This window comes from Sinocyclocheilus rhinocerous, unplaced genomic scaffold (assembly GCF_001515625.1).
Source record: "Sinocyclocheilus rhinocerous isolate Xijiao unplaced genomic scaffold, SAMN03320098_v1.1 scaffold524, whole genome shotgun sequence".
NCBI lineage: Eukaryota > Metazoa > Chordata > Actinopteri > Cypriniformes > Cyprinidae > Sinocyclocheilus > Sinocyclocheilus rhinocerous.
Window position 1 is genome coordinate 247,733 of NW_015628336.1, and position 20,853 is coordinate 268,585.

The 20,853-nt window shown below is 37.6% G+C and overlaps 1 protein-coding gene across 1 annotated transcript in view; it reads left to right on the top strand.

Annotated features, from left to right (window-relative positions):
• Window positions 1-5,365: 5,365 nt before the first annotated feature.
• LOC107737448 (ribokinase-like) overlaps window positions 5,366-20,853 on the top strand; it is a 28,760-nt gene continuing 13,272 nt past the window's right edge. Inside the window, exons 1-9 of the mRNA XM_016548931.1 lie at window positions 5,366-5,395; window positions 5,994-6,057; window positions 7,322-7,384; window positions 8,183-8,347; window positions 10,029-10,130; window positions 10,929-11,093; window positions 12,078-12,123; window positions 16,744-16,831; window positions 20,165-20,353. Coding sequence (XP_016404417.1) covers window positions 5,366-5,395; window positions 5,994-6,057; window positions 7,322-7,384; window positions 8,183-8,347; window positions 10,029-10,130; window positions 10,929-11,093; window positions 12,078-12,123; window positions 16,744-16,831; window positions 20,165-20,353 — 912 coding nt within the window. The remainder of the gene's footprint in view (window positions 5,396-5,993; window positions 6,058-7,321; window positions 7,385-8,182; window positions 8,348-10,028; window positions 10,131-10,928; window positions 11,094-12,077; window positions 12,124-16,743; window positions 16,832-20,164; window positions 20,354-20,853) is intronic.

Below are 20,853 nucleotides of genomic sequence, written 5' to 3' on the forward strand. Positions count from 1 at the left end.
TGAAATAGTTTCTCCAACATGTAACGGCCATGTTCGTTTTGTTCGTGCAGAGATGGTAATATCTATTAAAGGGTCATGTCCACACAGCAAAACACTTCAAGGGATTCAAACCATTTAAACTGATTTGAATCTTAAGTATTCAGAAAATGTAGCCTGGACTTCAGTTATTTTGAGAAGAATGTAGGCTGTTCCTTAGCCGCCCGCAGGCTTTTACAGTCCCCTGAGGCCTGCTGAGAGATTTGAGCAGATTAACACTATTCTATCCACATATGTTGCCTACGTGCAAGGGATTGAATTAATGAAGGATTTCCATGGTTGTTGTCAATCACATGATCCAGTCCTGAAATAATCATCCACATTAGTGCAGGCATGCTCAATGTAGAGCATAACTGCCAATATTTAACCATTTAAATGTTGCTCTTCGATTTTTTTTTCTCAACATTTGATTAAACATTTCTGTAAATAATGTAAATTTATGAGTTTCAGTTATCTAAGGTTGTAGTTTTGTATCTATTCAATCTATTTTATATTTATAATCCATATAAATATATCTTTTTTTTAAATATTAGGACATGTCTGAAGACGTGAGTGGTGGGCTCTTGTATGACTGACTTAGTAAGGTAAGTCATCAAAGGATTTCATTGTCATAAGTGAAAATGGGCTCAAGGCAAATATGTCCTCCATGTTTAAAATGTGGGGGCAAAAATGCCTTTGTAATGCATTACTCTGTCCTGAAGAACAAAAAGTGATTGCAGAAGAATCTACTGTGACAGCAAACAATAGAGAGTCATGTAATCATATTGCATGCATTCTAGCAGAGCCTTTTTCACATTATGATATCTTGTGAATTATTTACAAATACCTTTGTGCTTGTGTACATTTTCAGACATATTTAACAGCCATGTTTTCAAAAATTAATTTTAGATAATTTATTTAAATTAATTGATTCAGTCATTTAGCATAATAGATGACAGACAGTTAATAAAAATATGGCTTCATAGTATTTTCATGCCTCTAAAATACCAGTTATATGGGGGCATACATCATCCCTTACTGAAAAGTACATTTCTGACACTGAAATATTTTTTATTAAAAATGTATAATCATTTTTATTTAGGAAATGTAAGCAGTTAGACCATTGATACACAACCTCTGAGTTGTAATTTTTAAAGCATTTTGGATCATGAAATTTACATTAATGGCGCTGTATAATGAACAAGTGTCCACCCTCTATTATCAACTTAAAGCTCAATCCTCAGATATTGTCCTATATGATGATTTCATGCTCATGTGACAAACTCTCAGACTGGAAGTGGAACATATTCCACGTGCAGAAGGCAGACTTTACGTTTTTTAAATAACTCTGAAAGGAATTAGTCCTTCCAGCAGGAACCAACTAAGGTCCGACAAAGGCAGATTTGGGGAACTGCCTTCTGTTCTGCCTGCTCTGTCTATTATTAATATTTCCCCAAGGAACTGATTCACTGCTCACTGGTCACAATTGCCGCCGGCAAGTTTTTTTCAGCGTCAAGTGTGTCATCTTTGCTGCAGTATTTACAGCTCAGGTGAACCTTTTGACTGGAACGTGGCCTAAACGTGGAGTTGTGCAAAATGGTTCAAAGATTATTAATTTGATATTTTAAAACAGCACAGGTAAAGTGGCATAAAGATAATGGAACGTTTTGGTGTTCTGCTTTATAGACGTGTTTAACCATGCTAAGCTATCCAGAGTCAGCATTTTTCTTTCCACACATAACTTAACTAAATCATACTCATTTCTTTCTTTGTCATTCCCCAAGTGCTCAAAACAAATGACCCGTTATGAAAAAATTCCAATTGCTCATATTTTATACCATTTAAAAATACGGTCATCACTGTTGGCCTTTGAACAGAAGAGATTGCATCAATTAGGCAATAGTTTTGATGGGAAGTGTGTGTTTGTTTTTCAACAGGCTGTTTTTTGGAGGGCGGCTGACACATTTCACCCATCAGAGTGCTATGCATGGCTTTGATGTGTAAAATCCAGTTTTCTATGTGGCTTGTGTTTGTGACAGTCAAACGGAATCAGACACTTTGTAACGAGTCTCGTGTGGAACATCTGTGTGTTTGTGGTGAAGCCAGACAGTGCCACCTGCTGATTACAATTTGAACCGATTAGTTTGCCTTCACTGGAGCCTTCACTAACTTCACTTGCTAAGCGATGTTAGTCAAGAGTGTGTATGTGGCACACTCAAACTCTGCATACTCTTGGCTCAGGTCTCAAATGTTCCTATAACAATAACAATAAACCTCAGGCACCTTATCTTTGGTTCAAACTGTAATAGATGTAATAGATTGTAATAGATATATTATTACTGGTAAAAGCATCATTTAGCAATAAGTGATGACTATATTGATGAACCATGGTAATTACATGGTAGTCAAAGATACTTTAAAGAATACCATTGTACCATATACATAAAACATTTGTACTGTGGCACTATTTAGTGTTGTTTTGATAGTGTTGTATTCAAAGTTTAATATTTGTGTTCATCCTTAAAGTATGTTTGTATGTTTATTATGGTACACAAAAAATGGTGTAGTAGGATATATTTTCACTCAGGAATTGTTAGTAAATTTCACAAAGAAACGACTTGAATTATTATTTATTATTATTTAATTACTTGAATTAAAGAAGAAATTCTGAAGTAGAAAGACTGAACTATTATTTTCTTGTAAAAAAAAAAATTCTTATAATCTTTGTTTTATTTACAACAACAAAAAATGTTTTTTACAGTGTATATCATATTCATACAACATGGTATTTACATGATAGCCTACTTCAAAGAATACTGTCAAATTACCATATGCAAAAACATGGTCCAAAAAAAAAAAACATTTTCCACTTGTCAAAAAAAAAAAAATTTATTATTATTTAATTACTTGAATTAAAGAAGAAATTCTGAAGTAGAAAGACTGAACTATTATTTTCTTGTAAAAAAAAAATTCTTATAATCTTTGTTTTATTTACAACAACAAAAAAAATGTTTTTTACAGTGTATATCATATTCATACAACATGGTATTTACATGATAGCCTACTTCAAAGAATACTGTCAAATTACCATATGCAAAAACATGGTCCAAAAAAAAAAAACATTTTCCACTTGTCAAAAAAAAAAAAAAAAAAAAAAAAAAAGAAAAACTTAAATTACCATAGAATTTTTTTTTATTTTTTATTTTTTTGGTTTGGTTTGGTTTGGTTTGGTTTGTTTGTTTTCAACAAAATCTTGCTCCTATTGCCCCATGAACTACAATGCACATTACTGTGTTGCTCCAGTGTTGCTGAGGCTGTTTTATGTCCTACTTTTATAAAGTAGTAAACAGCTGCTTGCACCACAACCTATGCTCCAGAACACCTGTTGTGATTCTTTTTTTGCCACAAAAAAGTTACAGCATTTGTATCAGAATTTGGTTTGTGGGAGAAAGACTGTTGCTCATTAAACAATAGAGGGACTGTAAGCGAGGAGTTAGGGTGAGGCCAGTCTGTCTCTAACCTGCGACGCAGACAATGACTCAGTCACACACACTTGGGTAAATGTTGGGTACAGGTTGTGAAGTAGAGCATGTACTCTCATATTGCAGACTAATGGAAACAATTAACTATTTATTATTAACAATTATCTTTTAACAATACAATATTAATTCATTTATTTATTTATTGCCTTGTATTCACTTTACATGAAGTATGTAATTTTACTCAAGTACATTCTCCATTAGTTCTTCATTTGAACTTGTTCAGATTTGATCTTTATCAACATAATATACCACAGTTAATTAAAAAAACATCATAACCAGTTGAAATCTCTTCACTTACTACTCATTTTACTGAAATCTCGGCAGGATGTTTGCTCATAACCCCCACTAACCACACCACACAAACAACACACATGTGAAAAACAACTTTATCTGCCTATTCTGCCATCACATAAACATGGGCTCCTGGAGACTTGGATTGGGGCCAGACCGTAACTAGATGTCTGGGATTGAGGGTTTTTTTCTGTTGTTCAATAGAATGAGTAATAGCTGCTAGTTCTGCTCGGGTGAAAGGCTGATGGACCCCGCTATGAAATGTCACGCACTAAGGCAGCACAGCAGTTAGCTTTTTAGGTAGTTCAGGGCACCTGCCTTATAGATTTAGAAGGGCTCAGGATGTCATGTCATATTATTTTAACTTACAGCTCACAGACATACTGTAGCATGTTTCCAGGAAAAGGCCCTTTCATCGAAACAATATGGACTTTGAGAACTGACTGAATTGCCCATCTGTCGTTCCTTTGAAAACAAATTGCATAGCAGTACAAAGATTGAACACCCACAATGCATTAATTCATCAGTTTTAAAATTAAAAATGTAAAATTAAGGAAACTAAATAGGTTGCTTTAAATACAAACGTTGTGTATTAAAATTATTTTTAATGGAAAATCTACTTCGAATTTCTCTGAATTTCATCAATTCGTTTTTCTTTATTTACTTTTATGTACTTAAAGTACAGTTCACCCAAAAATGAAAATCTTGTCGTCAATTACTCATCTTCATGCAGTTAATTCAAACCTGTATGACTTTCTTTTTTTTATCTATGTAACCCAAAAGAAGATATGGTGAACAATATTTCAACTGTTTTGGTCCATATAATGAAAGTCATCTTTAATAATAATTAAAAAAACTAATAATGAGACCTTTTTTTTCAAATAATGTTCTTTTGTGTTACACAGAAATGGTTTAGAAAAATGTGAATAAAAGATGACAGAATTTTCTTACAAGCACAATTAAATGTGGATTTCTTTTTACAGCCTAGTCCCATATGTGTTTCTGTTAGTCAGGCACCTCGGCTTCCCAAGGCTGGAGAGACGATACATGGACACAGGTTCTTTATTGGTTTTGGTGGCAAAGGGGCCAATCAATGCATCCAAGCTGCACGAATGGGGGCTGACTTTCTTTTTTTTATCTGTGTAACCCAAAAGAAGATATGGTGAACAATATTTCAACTGTTTTGGTCCATATAATGAAAGTCATCTTTCAATTAAAAAAAATAAATAATAATAATTACAATTAATAATAATTAAAAAAACTAATAATGAGACCTTTTTTTTCAAATAATGTTCTTTTGTGTTACACAGAAATGGTTTAGAAAAACGTGAATAAAAGATGACAGAATTTTCTTACAAGCACAATTAAATGTGGATTTCTTTTTACAGCCTAGTCCCATATGTGTTTCTGTTAGTCAGGCACCTCGGCTTCCCAAGGCTGGAGAGACGATACATGGACACAGGTTCTTTATTGGTTTTGGTGGCAAAGGGGCCAATCAATGCATCCAAGCTGCACGAATGGGGGCCAAGACTGCCAAGGTGTGCAAGGTACCCAATATGATCTGCTTTCCTGAACATCCTAAATAACTGAATATAGCCTGGAGTACACATAGACACAAAAAGTTTAGGTTGATACCCAGCAATTCATGTATTTCAGCATTTAAACACACAAGAGAACCTAACCAAGCAATAAAGCTCTTCATTTTGTCAGTGCAAGACCCCAATCAATATCGAAGCGTATGCAGTGTGTAAAAATAGACTCCTAAGCTTTCAGAAACATTCAAAGAGAGATCAAACTTCAAAGACAGGAGGCCAGGTATTGAAGGGTCTCCGCTGCTGGGGCTTAGGACCCCATCCTTGGCATGTCTTTACCAGTGTGGGATAAAAGCAGACCCAGCTGGGAAAAAAGGAAGCCTTTTGCCCCTTACCTCAACACTGAACGTCTCATAGAGAGAAAGAGAAAGAGAAAAGAGGGAGAGAGGTGGAGATTAAAGTTGTATTTGTAGAGTGGAGGCGTTTGTTTGGGGATGCTATATCTGGAATGCTTGGCCTGATATAGCAATGCAGAACTTTGACCGGTCAGCGAGTTGCTAGAAAATACCATCTCAAGTTCAGCTTTTCATCTTTGGTTGCTTTTTCTCTTTAGGTCGGCAGAGACGTTTTTTGGAATGACTACATTCAAAACTTCAAAAATAATGGCACATCGACTGGTAATAGCCAAACAGTGTTACATTGTTTCACATCTAAGGCTTTGTTAAGATAAGCAGCCAAATATATTTTAAAATCAGATTTTTCAGTGTATGTAACTCAAATATATTTAGTTTTTCATCATTGTAATTTGGAACAGAAAAAAAATAAAAAATTCACAAACCTGAGGAAAAATTTGTAGATGATTTGAAATTTTATTAAAATAGTGTTTCAGTTTGAAATATAAGATTGTATTTCAAGTAATGAATTTTTCCATTATTTGGGTTGCAGTGTGCGTGTAACGTAAATACATCATGTGCAATAGTTCCTAGCTGTGTCAGAATTCACAAATATTTGGTGCCTTTTTCCCGTTATATGAAATATGTGAACAGAGTAAGTAAATGAAAATGACATACGTATGTATGAATGTATAAAATACAGTGATGCCTTTGATGTGTTTGTTGCATGTACCTTGATGAAAGTTCAGCACCATGGTATGATGCCATGATGGTCATGAGCAGAAGCAAAATTTCCAGTTTTATGTCCTCTAATTTCCATGATGACAACTACTTTCATCATGCTGATATCTATGTCATTATTAGTCTAACAGCCGATGTAGATATGCAAAATGATGAACAGTGACAAACAGAAAAAAAAATCTTGCTTTAGAGATGTTTAGATATTTTTCCTTGAAAACAAGACCAAAATACTGAGTAAGAACTCTCAGTTTTGCAGTTCAGTTCTGTTCTTGGAACACCAGTTTGCAAATCTGATAATGACATAATTTAAAATATATTGTCCCTTACTGTAGTTATCTACATTTTGTTAGTTACTCGTAGTTTAACTTAATTAACTGTATTATTTATTTCAACTGTTATTTATAATTTATTAGATATTTAAATGATGCATATCTTCAAGCTACAGTGTTAAAATTGCATCAACACTGTTTGTAAGTCTGCATATGTACTGCCTTTATTATCATAATTTATAAACATTAAAAGATTTTAAATGAGCATTCAGACTTACTATACCTGCACCTACAACTGTCAATTTATATATTTTTATTCCTTATTTACTTGTTCTATTTTTTATTATCTGTGTTTTTTGTTCTGTCACTGTCATTCTGTTACACTGTGGAAGCTTCTGTCACGAAAACAAATTCCTCGTATGTGTAAACATACCTGGCAATAAAGCTCATTCTGATTCTGATTCTGATTCTGATTCAATTCAGTTTTTATATACGGTAAGCAATTTGGGTTATCCGCTTCTCTCTCTCTCTCTTTTTAGCCTATGTAGAACAGACTGAAAATGCTGCAACTGGAGCTGCCTCTATCATCGTAAATGACACAGGTAAAATGAAATTGGTCCGGGTACCGAGCCATGCTGCATCTCCTGAGTTTTAAAAGTCCCTAAAATAACATAAACACCACTAAGTACTCTTCTGAATGAGACATGGATGAGTGAGAAGCTCGCTACCTGTGTCCAGCTCGCCTACGCAGGGTAATTTTAGACCCAGTTTAATGTAGCGCTGATTGGACTTAAAGAAAGGTGACATAACCAGTCTGCCTCTAAATGTAAGGCCTGCTGCACTGTAAATGTCATGGTTTAGTGATCCAGCTTAAGTGCTGAGCCTTGTGGAAGTCCACTAGCACCACATTGAGCACTCAAAGAAGAGCTCTGTTTGGCGTCATGATCACTATAATATCCTATTGAAATCCTAGTGTTCCAGCTTCCTGTTTGAATATCACAGCAATGTGAATTAGAACAATTATGTCGCAGGCTAACAAGGAAGCTTTAATGTGGAAAAAACTTTGATAATATCTCCTGACTCTGCTCTGTGGTTTTCCGAACACTTATGCCAACTCTTTATTTGTGTCTGTCTTATTGTGACACTATAGCAAGATAATTTCTTTAAAATAATGGTATTCTGTTTGATATTCTGTATCAAATACAATGGCATTCATACATGTGTGACTTAAATGTCTGAATAGTTTTTAGAGCCACTGTATTTTCCTATGATGCAACCTCTTATTTTTATCATTTCTTATAAATATGGATTTATAATTAAATCTCATTCTAATTACCAGTAATGTCTCCTTGAATGTTTATATGCATCTTGTGGTCATGGTTAATATATTGTATTCACAGGGGAGAATGCCATAGTGATTGTCGCTGGTGCTAATATGCTCTTGGGGCAAGAGGAACTGCAGCGGGCACTAACCGCCATAGTAAATGCAAAGGTGCTTGTTTGCCAGCTTGAAATCAACCCAGATACATCGCTTCAGGCCTTGAGAATGGCCAGAGAGAACCACGGTCAGTCATGCATCTTGGCTTCATATCTCAATATACTTGTAAATATATTTATATAGCACTTTTCACAATAAACTTTGTTTCAAAGCATCTTTACATAATATCATGATGTTAATGTTTATAATATTTTCATGCATTTTAGTAACATTTAGCAGATTAGACCTGGGCAATAATATAGTTTACACTTTGCGACATGACAAGCAATCAAGCAGTTGAGATATGCTATATGGCAGGGTTCCTCAAATCTTGCCCTGGAGGGCCAATGTGCTGCAGAGTTTAGCTCCAATCCTGGGCTGCGTTCAGCCCCAACAAAACGGTGCAAAATGTTTTTTAAACGGAAACGGTGGTGCGTTGAACACCCTGTTTTGATGACGCAAGAGTTGCAACTGTGGCAGCTGAGAAGGCCATTCTTTGTGTTCTTTTTGAAGAATTTTCGGAGCCTGACGAAATCGCTATAAATACGTGTTTAATAGGTTACTGCAAAATACGCTCTATGTTACAGTCACTGCCCTTGACGTCCAGAATAAAAGAGAACATCCCAATCGAGTGAAGGGATTTGTGGAAACTGTGGCCTCAGGGCTGCGTCCTCTCCCCACTGCTCTTCTCCCTGTACACCAACGACTGCACCTCTAAAGACCCCTCTGTCAAGCTCCTGAAGTTTGCAGACGACACCACACTCATCGGCCTCATTCAGGACGGTGACGAGTCTGCTTACAGACAGGAGGTCGAGCAGCTGTCTGTCTGGTGCAGTCTCAACAACTTGGAGCTCAACACGCTCAAAACTGTGGAGATGACCGTGGACTTCAGGAGAAACCTCCCTGCTCTCCCCCCACTCACCATCATGGACAGCACTGTGACTGCAGTGGAGTCATTCAGGTTCCTGGGCACCACAATCTCTCAGGACCTGAAGTGGGACACTCACATTGACTCCATTGTGAAAAAGGCCCAGCAGAGGTTGTATTTCCTTCGCCAGCTGAGGAAGTTCAACCTGTCACAGGAGCTGCTGAAACAGTTCTACTCCGCCATCATTTAATCTGTCCTCTGCACTTCTATAACTGTCTGGTTCAGCTCAGCTACCAAATCTGACCTCAGAAGACTACAGAGGGTTGTCCGGACTGCTGAGCGAATCATTGGTACAACCCTCCCTTCTCTCCAAGAACTGTACTTATCCAGAGTGAGCAAAAGGGCTGGCAGAATCACTCTGGACCCCTCACATCCAGCACACTCCCTCTTTGAACTGTTGCCATCTGGTCGACGCTACAGTGCTCTGAGCACCAGAACGGCCAGACACAGGAACAGTTTCTTCCCTCAGGCAATCCATCTCATGAACACTTAACAATAACTGTGGAACACACACTATTTATTCACTCATACACTTATTTATCTAACACACATACTCAGTCTACATTTCAATTTGCACATAATATACCTGTACATACAACTGTCTATTGTTCTATACCTGGACATACAATTGTCGATTGTCGATTTGTATATTTTTTATTCCTTATTTACTTGTTCTATTTTTTATTATCTGTGTTTTTTGTTCTGTCACTGTCATTCTGTTACACTGTGGAAGCTTCTGTCACGAAAACAAATTCCTCGTATGTGTAAACATACCTGGCAATAAAGCTCATTCTGATTCTGATTCTGATTCTGATTCAATTCAGTTTTTATATACGGTAAGCAATTTGGGTTATCCGCTTCTCTCTCTCTCTCTTTTTAGCCTATGTAGAACAGACTGAAAATGCTGCAACTGGAGCTGCCTCTATCATCGTAAATGACACAGGTAAAATGAAATTGGTCCGGGTACCGAGCCATGCTGCATCTCCTGAGTTTTAAAAGCCCCTAAAATAACATAAACACCATTAAGTACTCTTCTGAATGAGACATGGATGAGTGAGAAGCTCTCTACCTGTGTCCAGCTCGCCTACGCAGGGTAATTTTAGACCCAGTTTAATGTAGCGCTGATTGGACTTAAAGAAAGGTGACATAACCAGTCTGCCTCTAAATGTAAGGCCTGCTGCACTGTAAATGTCATGGTTTAGTGATCCAGCTTAAGTGCTGAGCCTTGTGGAAGTCCACTAGCACCACATTGAGCACTCAAAGAAGAGCTCTGTTTGGCGTCATGATCACTATAATATCCTATTGAAATCCTAGTGTTCCAGCTTCCTGTTTGAATATCACAGCAATGTGAATTAGAACAATTATGTCGCAGGCTAACAAGGAAGCTTTAATGTGGAAAAAACTTTGATAATATCTCCTGACTCTGCTCTGTGGTTTTCCGAACACTTATGCCAACTCTTTATTTGTGTCTGTCTTATTGTGACACTATAGCAAGATAATTTCTTTAAAATAATGGTATTCTGTTTGATATTCTGTATCAAATACAATGGCATTCATACATGTGTGACTTAAATGTCTGAATAGTTTTTAGAGCCACTGTATTTTCCTATGATGCAACCTCTTATTTTTATCATTTCTTATAAATATGGATTTATAATTAAATCTCATTCTAATTACCAGTAATGTCTCCTTGAATGTTTATATGCATCTTGTGGTCATGGTTAATATATTGTATTCACAGGGGAGAATGCCATAGTGATTGTCGCTGGTGCTAATATGCTCTTGGGGCAAGAGGAACTGCAGCGGGCACTAACCGCCATAGTAAATGCAAAGGTGCTTGTTTGCCAGCTTGAAATCAACCCAGATACATCACTTCAGGCCTTGAGAATGGCCAGAGAGAACCACGGTCAGTCATGCATCTTGGCTTCATATCTCAATATACTTGTAAATATATTTATATAGCACTTTTCACAATAAACTTTGTTTCAAAGCATCTTTACATAATATCATGATGTTAATGTTTATAATATTTTCATGCATTTTAGTAACATTTAGCAGATTAGACCTGGGCAATAATATAGTTTACACTTTGCGACATGACAAGCAATCAAGCAGTTGAGATATGCTATATGGCAGGGTTCCTCAAATCTTGCCCTGGAGGGCCAATGTGCTGCAGAGTTTAGCTCCAATCCTGGGCTGCGTTCAGCCCCAACAAAACGGTGCAAAATGTTTTTTAAACGGAAACGGTGGTGCGTTGAACACCCTGTATCTCAAACCCCGTTGCACACCGTTTTCAGGAAACATGTTGTTCAAACCGGAAAGCGTAGCAAAACGTTGCACACCGGTTTGAGCTTGAACTTGCCCCTGATCAAACTCACCTACCTGTGATTTTCTAATGATCCTGAAGACATTGATTAGCATGCTCAGGTGTGTTTGATTAGGGTTAGAGCTAAACTCTGCAGGAAAGTGGATCTCATGGGCCAGATTTGAGGATCCCGGCTATATGGTATATATGGCCCTATGAGAGTGTGTATCCAACTATATATCAGTATATATCCAACAAATGTAATTATATTATGAGCGATAATATAATTACATTTTGTGACAAAATAAAAGATCGGGCAGTTGAGATTTTCTATATAATATTTATTGCTTTATGTACGTGTGCTGTACACAAAAAAAAAAATCTGTGAAATTTACGGTAAAAAAAAAAAAAATTCATTAACTGATATATGTTAACAAACAGAAGAGGACAACACCGGTAATACAATTCAACAGAGTTTATTAAAGGAGGCTTCAGAAGAGGAGAAAGGGATGATCACAGGTATGGATATTCTTGGAGAGTTCAGAGCATAGACTTAGCTGAATAATCACACTGGTGTCTTTGCAGGTGGTGATGGACCCAGAGAGCTGAGCAAACGACTGAAGATGAATAGGTAAGTAAATCAGGTAAGGAGCCAGGGAGGTTGATGCATGCATGTGAACAACAATACCAGACACTGAGGAAGGGATGTGATGGTGGCTTTATACCTGGATTGATTTGTGATGACAGGTGGAGTGCATCAGTATTCGGGTGAATGTGAACAAGTGGGAGGAGCTGAAGGATCTGGCTTTGCTGTTGACTCCGTGACTTTAGGTGCGTTCGACTTCATGCAGCACTGCGCAGACCGATCGGCGGCTGACTTGACGCAGTGCATGCCTGTTAGAAATTTAGTCCGACTTAAACCGGCGCCGATGCCACGTCACTGTCACGTGTGGCATCAAAGTACTGTGATAGCGTTTCGAGAGCAGCCGGCTGACTCAGCTGGCGCAGCTTTTTCAGAGCGACTGCAGGAGTGCTGATGACGACACAGCTGTTTCACGATAGTATATATTTACGTTGAACTTTATTCTTGAACAGATGACGCTGTATTAAGCAGTATATAAAAAGTGTTTCTGTTGCTCATGAAAACGTTTCTGAAACGTCTGTGTATTTGACAAATATTGCATTTTATTCACTTCATCTGTGAAAGAGTATGAAAACACTGTGTGAGCATCACTTAACGGGAGCAGAAAGTGTCCGGCTTGCCGTGCCCGTTTTCAACACCGCCCCTGACTGCAAGCGGCTACTCTCGTTGATCGCCGTCTGTAGCCGTGCTTCAAGTCGAATGCACCAAATATAATGTTAATATACCAACCTATTGAAGTACTAATGTTTTGTACCTTGATGAGAAAGTCACATGATGAATCAAAGCTCATCACAAGCAGCTTTTCCACAAGCTAAGGAGGAGAATTGGCAGATTTTTCCGTCTTTTACCATTAAAATCACAATACATTTTTACAGTGTATGTATGCAAACAAAATTGCATTTACTATATATATGAGAGCTGTACAATGAAGCAGTTTACATTTTTGCGACAATGTAAACAATCACACAGCCAAGATTAGGTATATAGAGTATATTGCCTTAAGTGAGTATACTGTATGTACGCAGGTAAAGTATCAGCATTCAGTTTTCAGTTACAGCCTTTCCCTTAAATACTGTCCAGGTCTTACTGTGTTTCATAAAATAACTTCTTGTTCCACACTGTTGTGGTGGTCTCTCTGTATATTTGCCAACGGGTTACATGTGTGCAATAGCATAATCGTTTATCAACAATAGTTTAGTTCCTTTTCCTCGTCTTTCCAAAAACTAAAACTCCACTCCCACTTTCTAAAAACTATTTTTAGCTCCTTATACCGAATGATTGGTGAGAGCAAAGCACGACTCTTTCCTCCCATAGAAAATAACACAACCGGCTGTGTCTCAGATATCATTAGCACCTTGTATGTTCAGGTCCCCGCTGATCAGAGACACCCTGTATCCATGTCATGGAGATGCACAATGATGCAACAAGCCTATTCCACAGATGGATGACACAGATGGATAACCCCCCCTCTCCACACCAACGCACCTCGATATTCACATTCACCACCTCAGAACTTCCCAGATACGTGCTGTTTAGCCCGTTAGCGGGCCATATTAAGTGTTAAGAGACAGCCCATTAGCCCAGATTATGCGCCTATCACTTGGGATGAATTCATCAGACAATGACGTGCGCAAATAGCACTTCGCCGGAGCTCAAGGCTTGGATTACGCACATGCCACCCCCACAGGCTCACTGGAGAAGAATCCGGATTCTGTTTTCCTAACCGCATTTTCAAATAAATGAATATAAGGACCATTTAGCCTCGAATTCTCTCCTCAAGTGTAGTTAATTCCAGTTAACTTCAAAGCTTCTATGTAGCTAACATGTAATTTCATACTTGAGATTGGCTACTGAAGGAATGTTTGATCACTCTAGCATGAATTTAGCTCACATTTAACTTGTGCTTCTGATGTTTTTCATTTAGAGTTTTATAAAGCATCTCTGAACAGTGAACTCTCACACGACTCACTCATTCATCTCATGTGCTCGTTAGTTTTGCCACTTATTTTCCTTCATTATTTCCCTCCTCTTCCATATTACGTTGTCCACTTATCGATGCATATCGATTTCTCTTTAGCTCATTCGAGGAAACTAGGGGCACACTGCCTATTCCTAAAACACTCTCACTTTCATTAGAGAGGCAGTTCACCCAAAAAATTCCCTCAATGTTTCAGACAGCAAAACTCCAACAAGGACACACACACACACAAATAATTTGCAGTGAATAACATCTTCATTTCAGTCTGTTTCTCAGAACATTTATCGGAATTTACATTTACATTTATTTATTTATCTAAAGCGACTTACAATTGAGAAATACAACAAGCGATTTATTATAAGATGGCAATAAAACACGAGAAGTGCACACTATACAAGGTTGCAGTCATCATTCAAAATATTAAAAGCTAGGACAGGAAGGGATAAAGGATAATAAGAGAATAGAAAAAGTGAAGGCATAGAATTTTTTTTTTTTTTGGGAGGCAGTTAGATGATCACGGAAGAGATGAGTTTTCAGTTGTTTCTTGAAGATTGTCTGGGATTTGGCTGTCCGGATGGAGTTAGGTAGGTCATTCCACCAACAGGGTACAGTGAAAGAAAACGTACTTGAGAGTGATTTTGTGCCTCTCTGCGATGGGACCACGAGCCACTGCTCGTTTACCGACCACAGGTTTCTGGAGGGGATATAGACTTGTAAGAGTGAGCGGAGATAGGAATATGTGGAGCCAGTGGCTGTTCTCTAGGCAAGCACCAATATCTTGAACTTGATGCGAGCCGTGACTGGAAGCCAGTGCAGAGAGATGAGGAGCAGTGTGACATGGGCTCTCTTGGGCTCATTGAAAACAAGACGTGCTACTGCATTCTGAATCATTTGCAGAGGTCTAATTGCACATGATGGAAGTCCAACCAGAAGACCATTGCAATAGTCCAGCCTAGAAATGACAAGGGCCTGGACGAGAAGCTGTGTTGCATGCTTTGTTAAAAAGGGTCTGATCTTCCTGATGTTGTGTAGTGCGAACCTGCATTATCATGCTGATTTTGTAATATGATCCTTAAAGGTCAGCTGATCATCAAGGATCACCCCAAGATTCCTGGCTGAACACGATGGGATTATTGCGGAATATAGCACGCCAGTCGTATGAACTACATTTATTGTACTTTCATGCTGCTTCTTTGTCTTCTTTGGAGCTTGACAGTCTAAATCACCATTCATTTTACAGTTTTAATGAGAAAATACCAGCTAGGACAATCTTCAAAATATGAATATGAATATGAAAAACAGGTGTGAATTTTATGTTCAAAGCACAGAATTCTTTAACATGTAAGAGCAAAGTTTGCACTGAGTGAATTTAAAATGTCGTTTAGGGGAAGGGAATGCGTTAAGAGGCTGACAACTCACGTTGGAACATGATAAACTGTTGATGTGTTACAGCTCTGCTATGATTAAACCTTTACTGTATTCTTACTTTTAAGTCAAATTAACCAGATGTATTGGACTGTATGTAATAGCCAATGCTGTGCAAGTAAATCAAGATACACAGTAGCCTCAAGTGTGGCTTTAAATGATAAAAGAAGTATGCTGCTTTAATATTTATGATAAAACAATAGTGATAAACACTATTTTTACTGTGGAACATGTCTTTAGTTAATGTGATGGACTAAACTAAGACGCCTGTGTGAACTTGAAGGTACCTGACCACAAACGCAAAAATTTTCTTGGGACTAATTGGTTCAAAGTAATTATAAAAAAGTACAGTAATTGAAAAAATTTTAAGTGTGGCTTTATTGTCCAAATACTTTTTAGGTCTACTAAAGCAGTGGTTATATATATATATATATATATATATATATATATATTAAACTAAATCATTTTAATTCATCCTGTGGGCACCTAATTGGGAACTACCACACTAAAAATATAAGGTTTACAAAATGTCTTTGTGCATATTTGATTATAGGTCCTTTTAATCATCAATTCATGAGCAACAATAGACAAAATTTGTACATCCAATATGAACATCTTTTTCTAGTTAAGATCATCTTCACCCTGGGAGAAATTATTCAGCAGAAATGTTCCTTATGACATACTAAATATTCCCACCTCTTAAATTGCGTCGTTTACTAAGCTTACTAGAAATCCCCTAACGGACAGGAAGGAGATGCTTTGGTTACAGTTACTTCCTGTGGTTGAGTTTTACAAAACATTTTAAGTTTAGGAATGAGAGAAAGAAAGAGAAAAGGAACCGATAACCAAAGATTGACGTTGTTATGAAACTATGGTTATGTCGAGAAAAGAGCAAAGTTTGATTATGTCAAATCAAATGAATGCAAGTAGCTCAGAGGGCAAGTTTCATACTGACTGTCTGATGTGAACTGCGGTATGTCAGTATCTGTGACTGAGCTGTGTCTGCGTGCACGCCGCTTATAATAACTCATAACAATAGTTTGACATCATAGAAATTATTTACCTTGGTGTTTACATTTTTACTTGTGGTATTTGCATCACTTTTTTTTCTAAGAAAAAAAAGTTCTCATGTAACCCAATATCTGGGTTATATGATATCTGTATATGTGATATAATATCTGAATAATATTTTCTGTTTCTTACAGTGAAGACCATAATCCAGCTCCAGCTATTGCAGACCTGTGTTCTGATTTCTACAAAGCATCTGATGTTTTCTGCTGCAATGAATCTGAGGTGAAAAACAATATTACCGTAGTCACATTGCATACAAAATATCACATAAACAAGCTAAATTTGCTCCACATTGCTATGGTTCTGTGGGTGGTTGCCAGGGTGTTGCTATGCTTAGGTGTTCAGAATGATTTTTTGTGAGTTGCTAGTGTGCTGCCATTTTAAAGTAAAATATGTCATTATAAAGTTATAAATGAACATTAAATAATGAATACCAATTGCAAAAAGCAGTTTGACATTAACTTTGAACCCAAATTGTATGTTGGCTGCATTAACCTGAAGAGCCTATTTTCCAAATAGGTCTTCAGGTTCGTTGAAGAAGGCAACTAGAGTAAAACAAGAGCTCAGTTACCTTGCCTGGTCATGACCTGCATACTAGAAACAAAATACAACAGCCCAAAAAGTCACCTACCTGCCAAATGCAAGAAATTATGGGGTTGGCTGTTGTGTCTTACAGTAACTGTTATGTTAGGGGCCGCCCTCTCTCACATCGTGGCAGGGCAAGATGACAGACAAGGGATTGAATTGATGGGAAACAGTAAAGTTAAAGCAGCCACAACCAGGCAGGCAGATGCACAGATGGTGTGTCAGTGTGGCCTGGGGCAAAAGTTCCGGCGTGACTGAAAGTTTGAACCAGAGTGCTCCGTCAGGGCAGCTTTGATGTGGCTGGGAGGTTGGAGGGGGAAAAATGCACAGGTGGGACTTAAAAGTGAGAGCCCTCAGTACAAATCAACCCCTTAGATTCAGCCCTCGTCCCAGCGCACACATTCGTGTACCCGCTTGGCTCTCACCCGACGCCATCAGTTGCAAGAGTGAATGATGAATCATCAGCAGTTTACAGAATCAGATAACCACACATTGATGAGTAATGTGTGCACTTTTTTTGTTTTGGCAGCCAGCTAGGAAAGATTGATGGCAAAGCTTCAAGTACACAAGTACAAAAGGGATACTAATTGACCTGATCTTTCAGTTCTATCTCCACTCTTTTGGTGGGCTTGAGTGGGGGCTATCCTTCACACCTGCAGCATACACTATACCCTCTGTTATTCATGAATGACATCATGTATGGTTTTTGTCCTTTCTTCTCCATATTCTTAACCACTAATCTTCAGCCAGTTCTGTGTAATCACATAAAGTGGTAAATATTGAAAAATTATTTGTGGTAACTTTGGCAGCAATAAATCTCAGCAAAAAAAAAAGGGGTGATGGTGGTCATTTCATTCCTGGTCTTATTGTGCACAGCTTGATTCAGTTCATAAAATTAAAGTTGTATCATGTCTTAAAAGAGCAGGTTCTGCAATCCCTCTAAGTTTTCTCTTTATTCTCCATTTTCATGCTGTAACACCCACATTATACATGTTTCTATCATGTTTCATGATACAAACAATTCCTAATGGATAAAATTGTGTCTGGCCTAACAGTTTTTTCTGTTTGTCTGTTTCAAAATAAAATATGTCTAATTACTTAAAGCTGCAGTTCGTAAGTTTTGCCTCTTTGTCGCCATCAAAACCTGGAATTGCAGCTGTGTGAATTATCTAGCTTGTGTGGGTTGTGAGTCGGCACGGCTCCAGGGCGGATGAATCTAATGTTCTGGGGTGCATTTCCCAAAAGCAACTATGGTCGCAAGTGCCGTCATTACCAATAGATTTCAATGGAACTAACTACCATAGTTAGCTAACGATGCTTTTTGGAAATGCACCCCTGAAGAGTATGTGTGTGTGGCAGTCAGTCACCACACCGGTGTGGATATTTACTGTACTTCGCAATCACAGATTCTAGCCTAAGTCTTGGAATATGACCCAAATAAGAATTTTCACCGTATATTGCAATCTGAACAAGTAAGTAACAAGTCTGCCACGTTTGTTCTGACCAACTGAGGAAAAAAGCATTACCATAAATCTCTACCAATGGTGATTAAACCTAAAGATCGGTTAGCTCATATCACATCAAACTGTTCAAATTATTATTATTGTTATACTTTATTCTCAAATGATTAATGTTAACAACATCAGCATTGGTGACTATGAGTATAGTGTGTATTAGCGTGTAGATTTCAATTTCTGCACAGTCTAATCTAAGTGTCATACTCTTCGAATTTAATTTTAAGAAATTCTTTTAACCCAAAAAGCAAATTATGCTCCCTTCGCACTGGTTTTCTTTAAAATACAAATCTTTGTAATCCCAGGCTAACTGTAATCAAAAGCACATTTATAACTGGAATATAATTTAATTTCATTCACATGTGTTTCATAAACACATAATCCTTTATGGATTACAATCCGCCATCAAAATGATACATTTAATTATAGCTGCTTTGAGAAAAGGCTATAAACGCTCGGCCACCTGCAGGATCCTCACATGCGATAGCCTAGTAGCCGGGACAATTTCTTTATGTTTACAGACGTGACGTAATGACGCAGTGCCATTCTCGAATTTCCCGCGAAAACCTACCCGTACCACTCAAATTAGAAAACATTATTATAAGATAACCGTTGTGAATCGGGCTAAAGTAAGGCGATAGTTTTAAACACTGGCTTGGTTATGAACTTGCTCAAATATTGACTTCAGATCATTTTTAACCAAAAAAAGTTACGGACTGCAGCTTTAAATACTACTGTTTCATATTAACTTTAAACCATGTTGTTATTTAGTTATCTAGCTAAGTCAACAGTTTAGCCAACTTTTTTAAATTTTACAATAGGTTAAATTTGTTAATAGAAATAATGCACTGGGTGTCATTAACTAACAATGAACAACAATTTATTATATCATATATCAATCTAGATTAATGATTGTTTAAAAAAATAATGCTACTGTTTTTGTTAATTCATGTTTCTTGTTAATATACTGTATTGACTAATATCAATGTATCCAACTTGAAAAAAAAAACATTAAACTAGATTTATAAATGCTAAAGAAGATATTGTTCAGTCATTGTTGGTCCATGATGCAATGAACTGATGTTGTAATATTGTGTTAATACCAACTTTAAGTAACTCAATCAGCCAGATTCTCTTTAAACTGTTGCTCAGCTATGACAATAGTTGATCTGAAAATGAAAACTGTTAATTTGCATGCTGCATGCATGCTGTAGCTGAGAATACCTTGCATTGCTTTCTAAACTTTGCCCTGATACATTTCAGAAAGCAACTACACATAAAATCATGTTTATTTAGCTAGAAGCATTTGCATGATTGGACATATAGTATGTTTCTGGCAACTGTATCTGTGTTTTAGAATGCATACATACTAGCATAGTTTCATTTTAGCTATTAGCATAGCTGTTATTAGCATAAATGTGACTGTTTCCTCATTATCTTGTGGTGTTCCTCTTAGGCAGAGCTGTTGACGGGTCTGTCCGTTACCTCAGTGGAGGATGCCAGTCAAGTAGGCCTGGAGCTGCTAAACAAAGGTTGTGGTTCAGTTATCGTCACCTTGGGGCCACAGGGCTGTGTGGTGTGTCAGTCCACAAACATGGCCCCTAAACACATTCCCACGACCGCGGTGACTGCTGCAGATACCACGGTAAGTGAAGTGACATGTGACATGTGGCCAAGTATGGTGACCCATACTCGGAATTAGTGCTCTGCATTTATCCCATCCAAAGTGCACACACACACCGTGAACACACACCCGGAGCAGTGGGCAGCCATTTTTTTGGTTCGGTGCCTTGCTCAAGGGCACCTCAGTCGTGGTATTGAAGGTGGGAGAGAGCGCTGTACATTCCCTCCCCCCACCTACAATCCCTGCCGGTACGAGACTCGAACCCGCAACCTTTGGGTTACGAGTCCGACTCTCTAACCATTAGGCCACGACTTCCCCAGTTCCCCAGTAAGACTGCAGTTGTTGAAGTTGCAGGTATTTCTATTATAGACAGTGGCGGCTCGTGGGTTTTAAAATAGAGGAGGCACAATAATTGTATTGGTCTGGGATCCCTGCCGATTATTATTATTATTATTATTTGCTTAACCACTTTAAAATGGCTTTTTGGTTGCTTTTAGTCAGAAAACGTAAAGAAAATGACA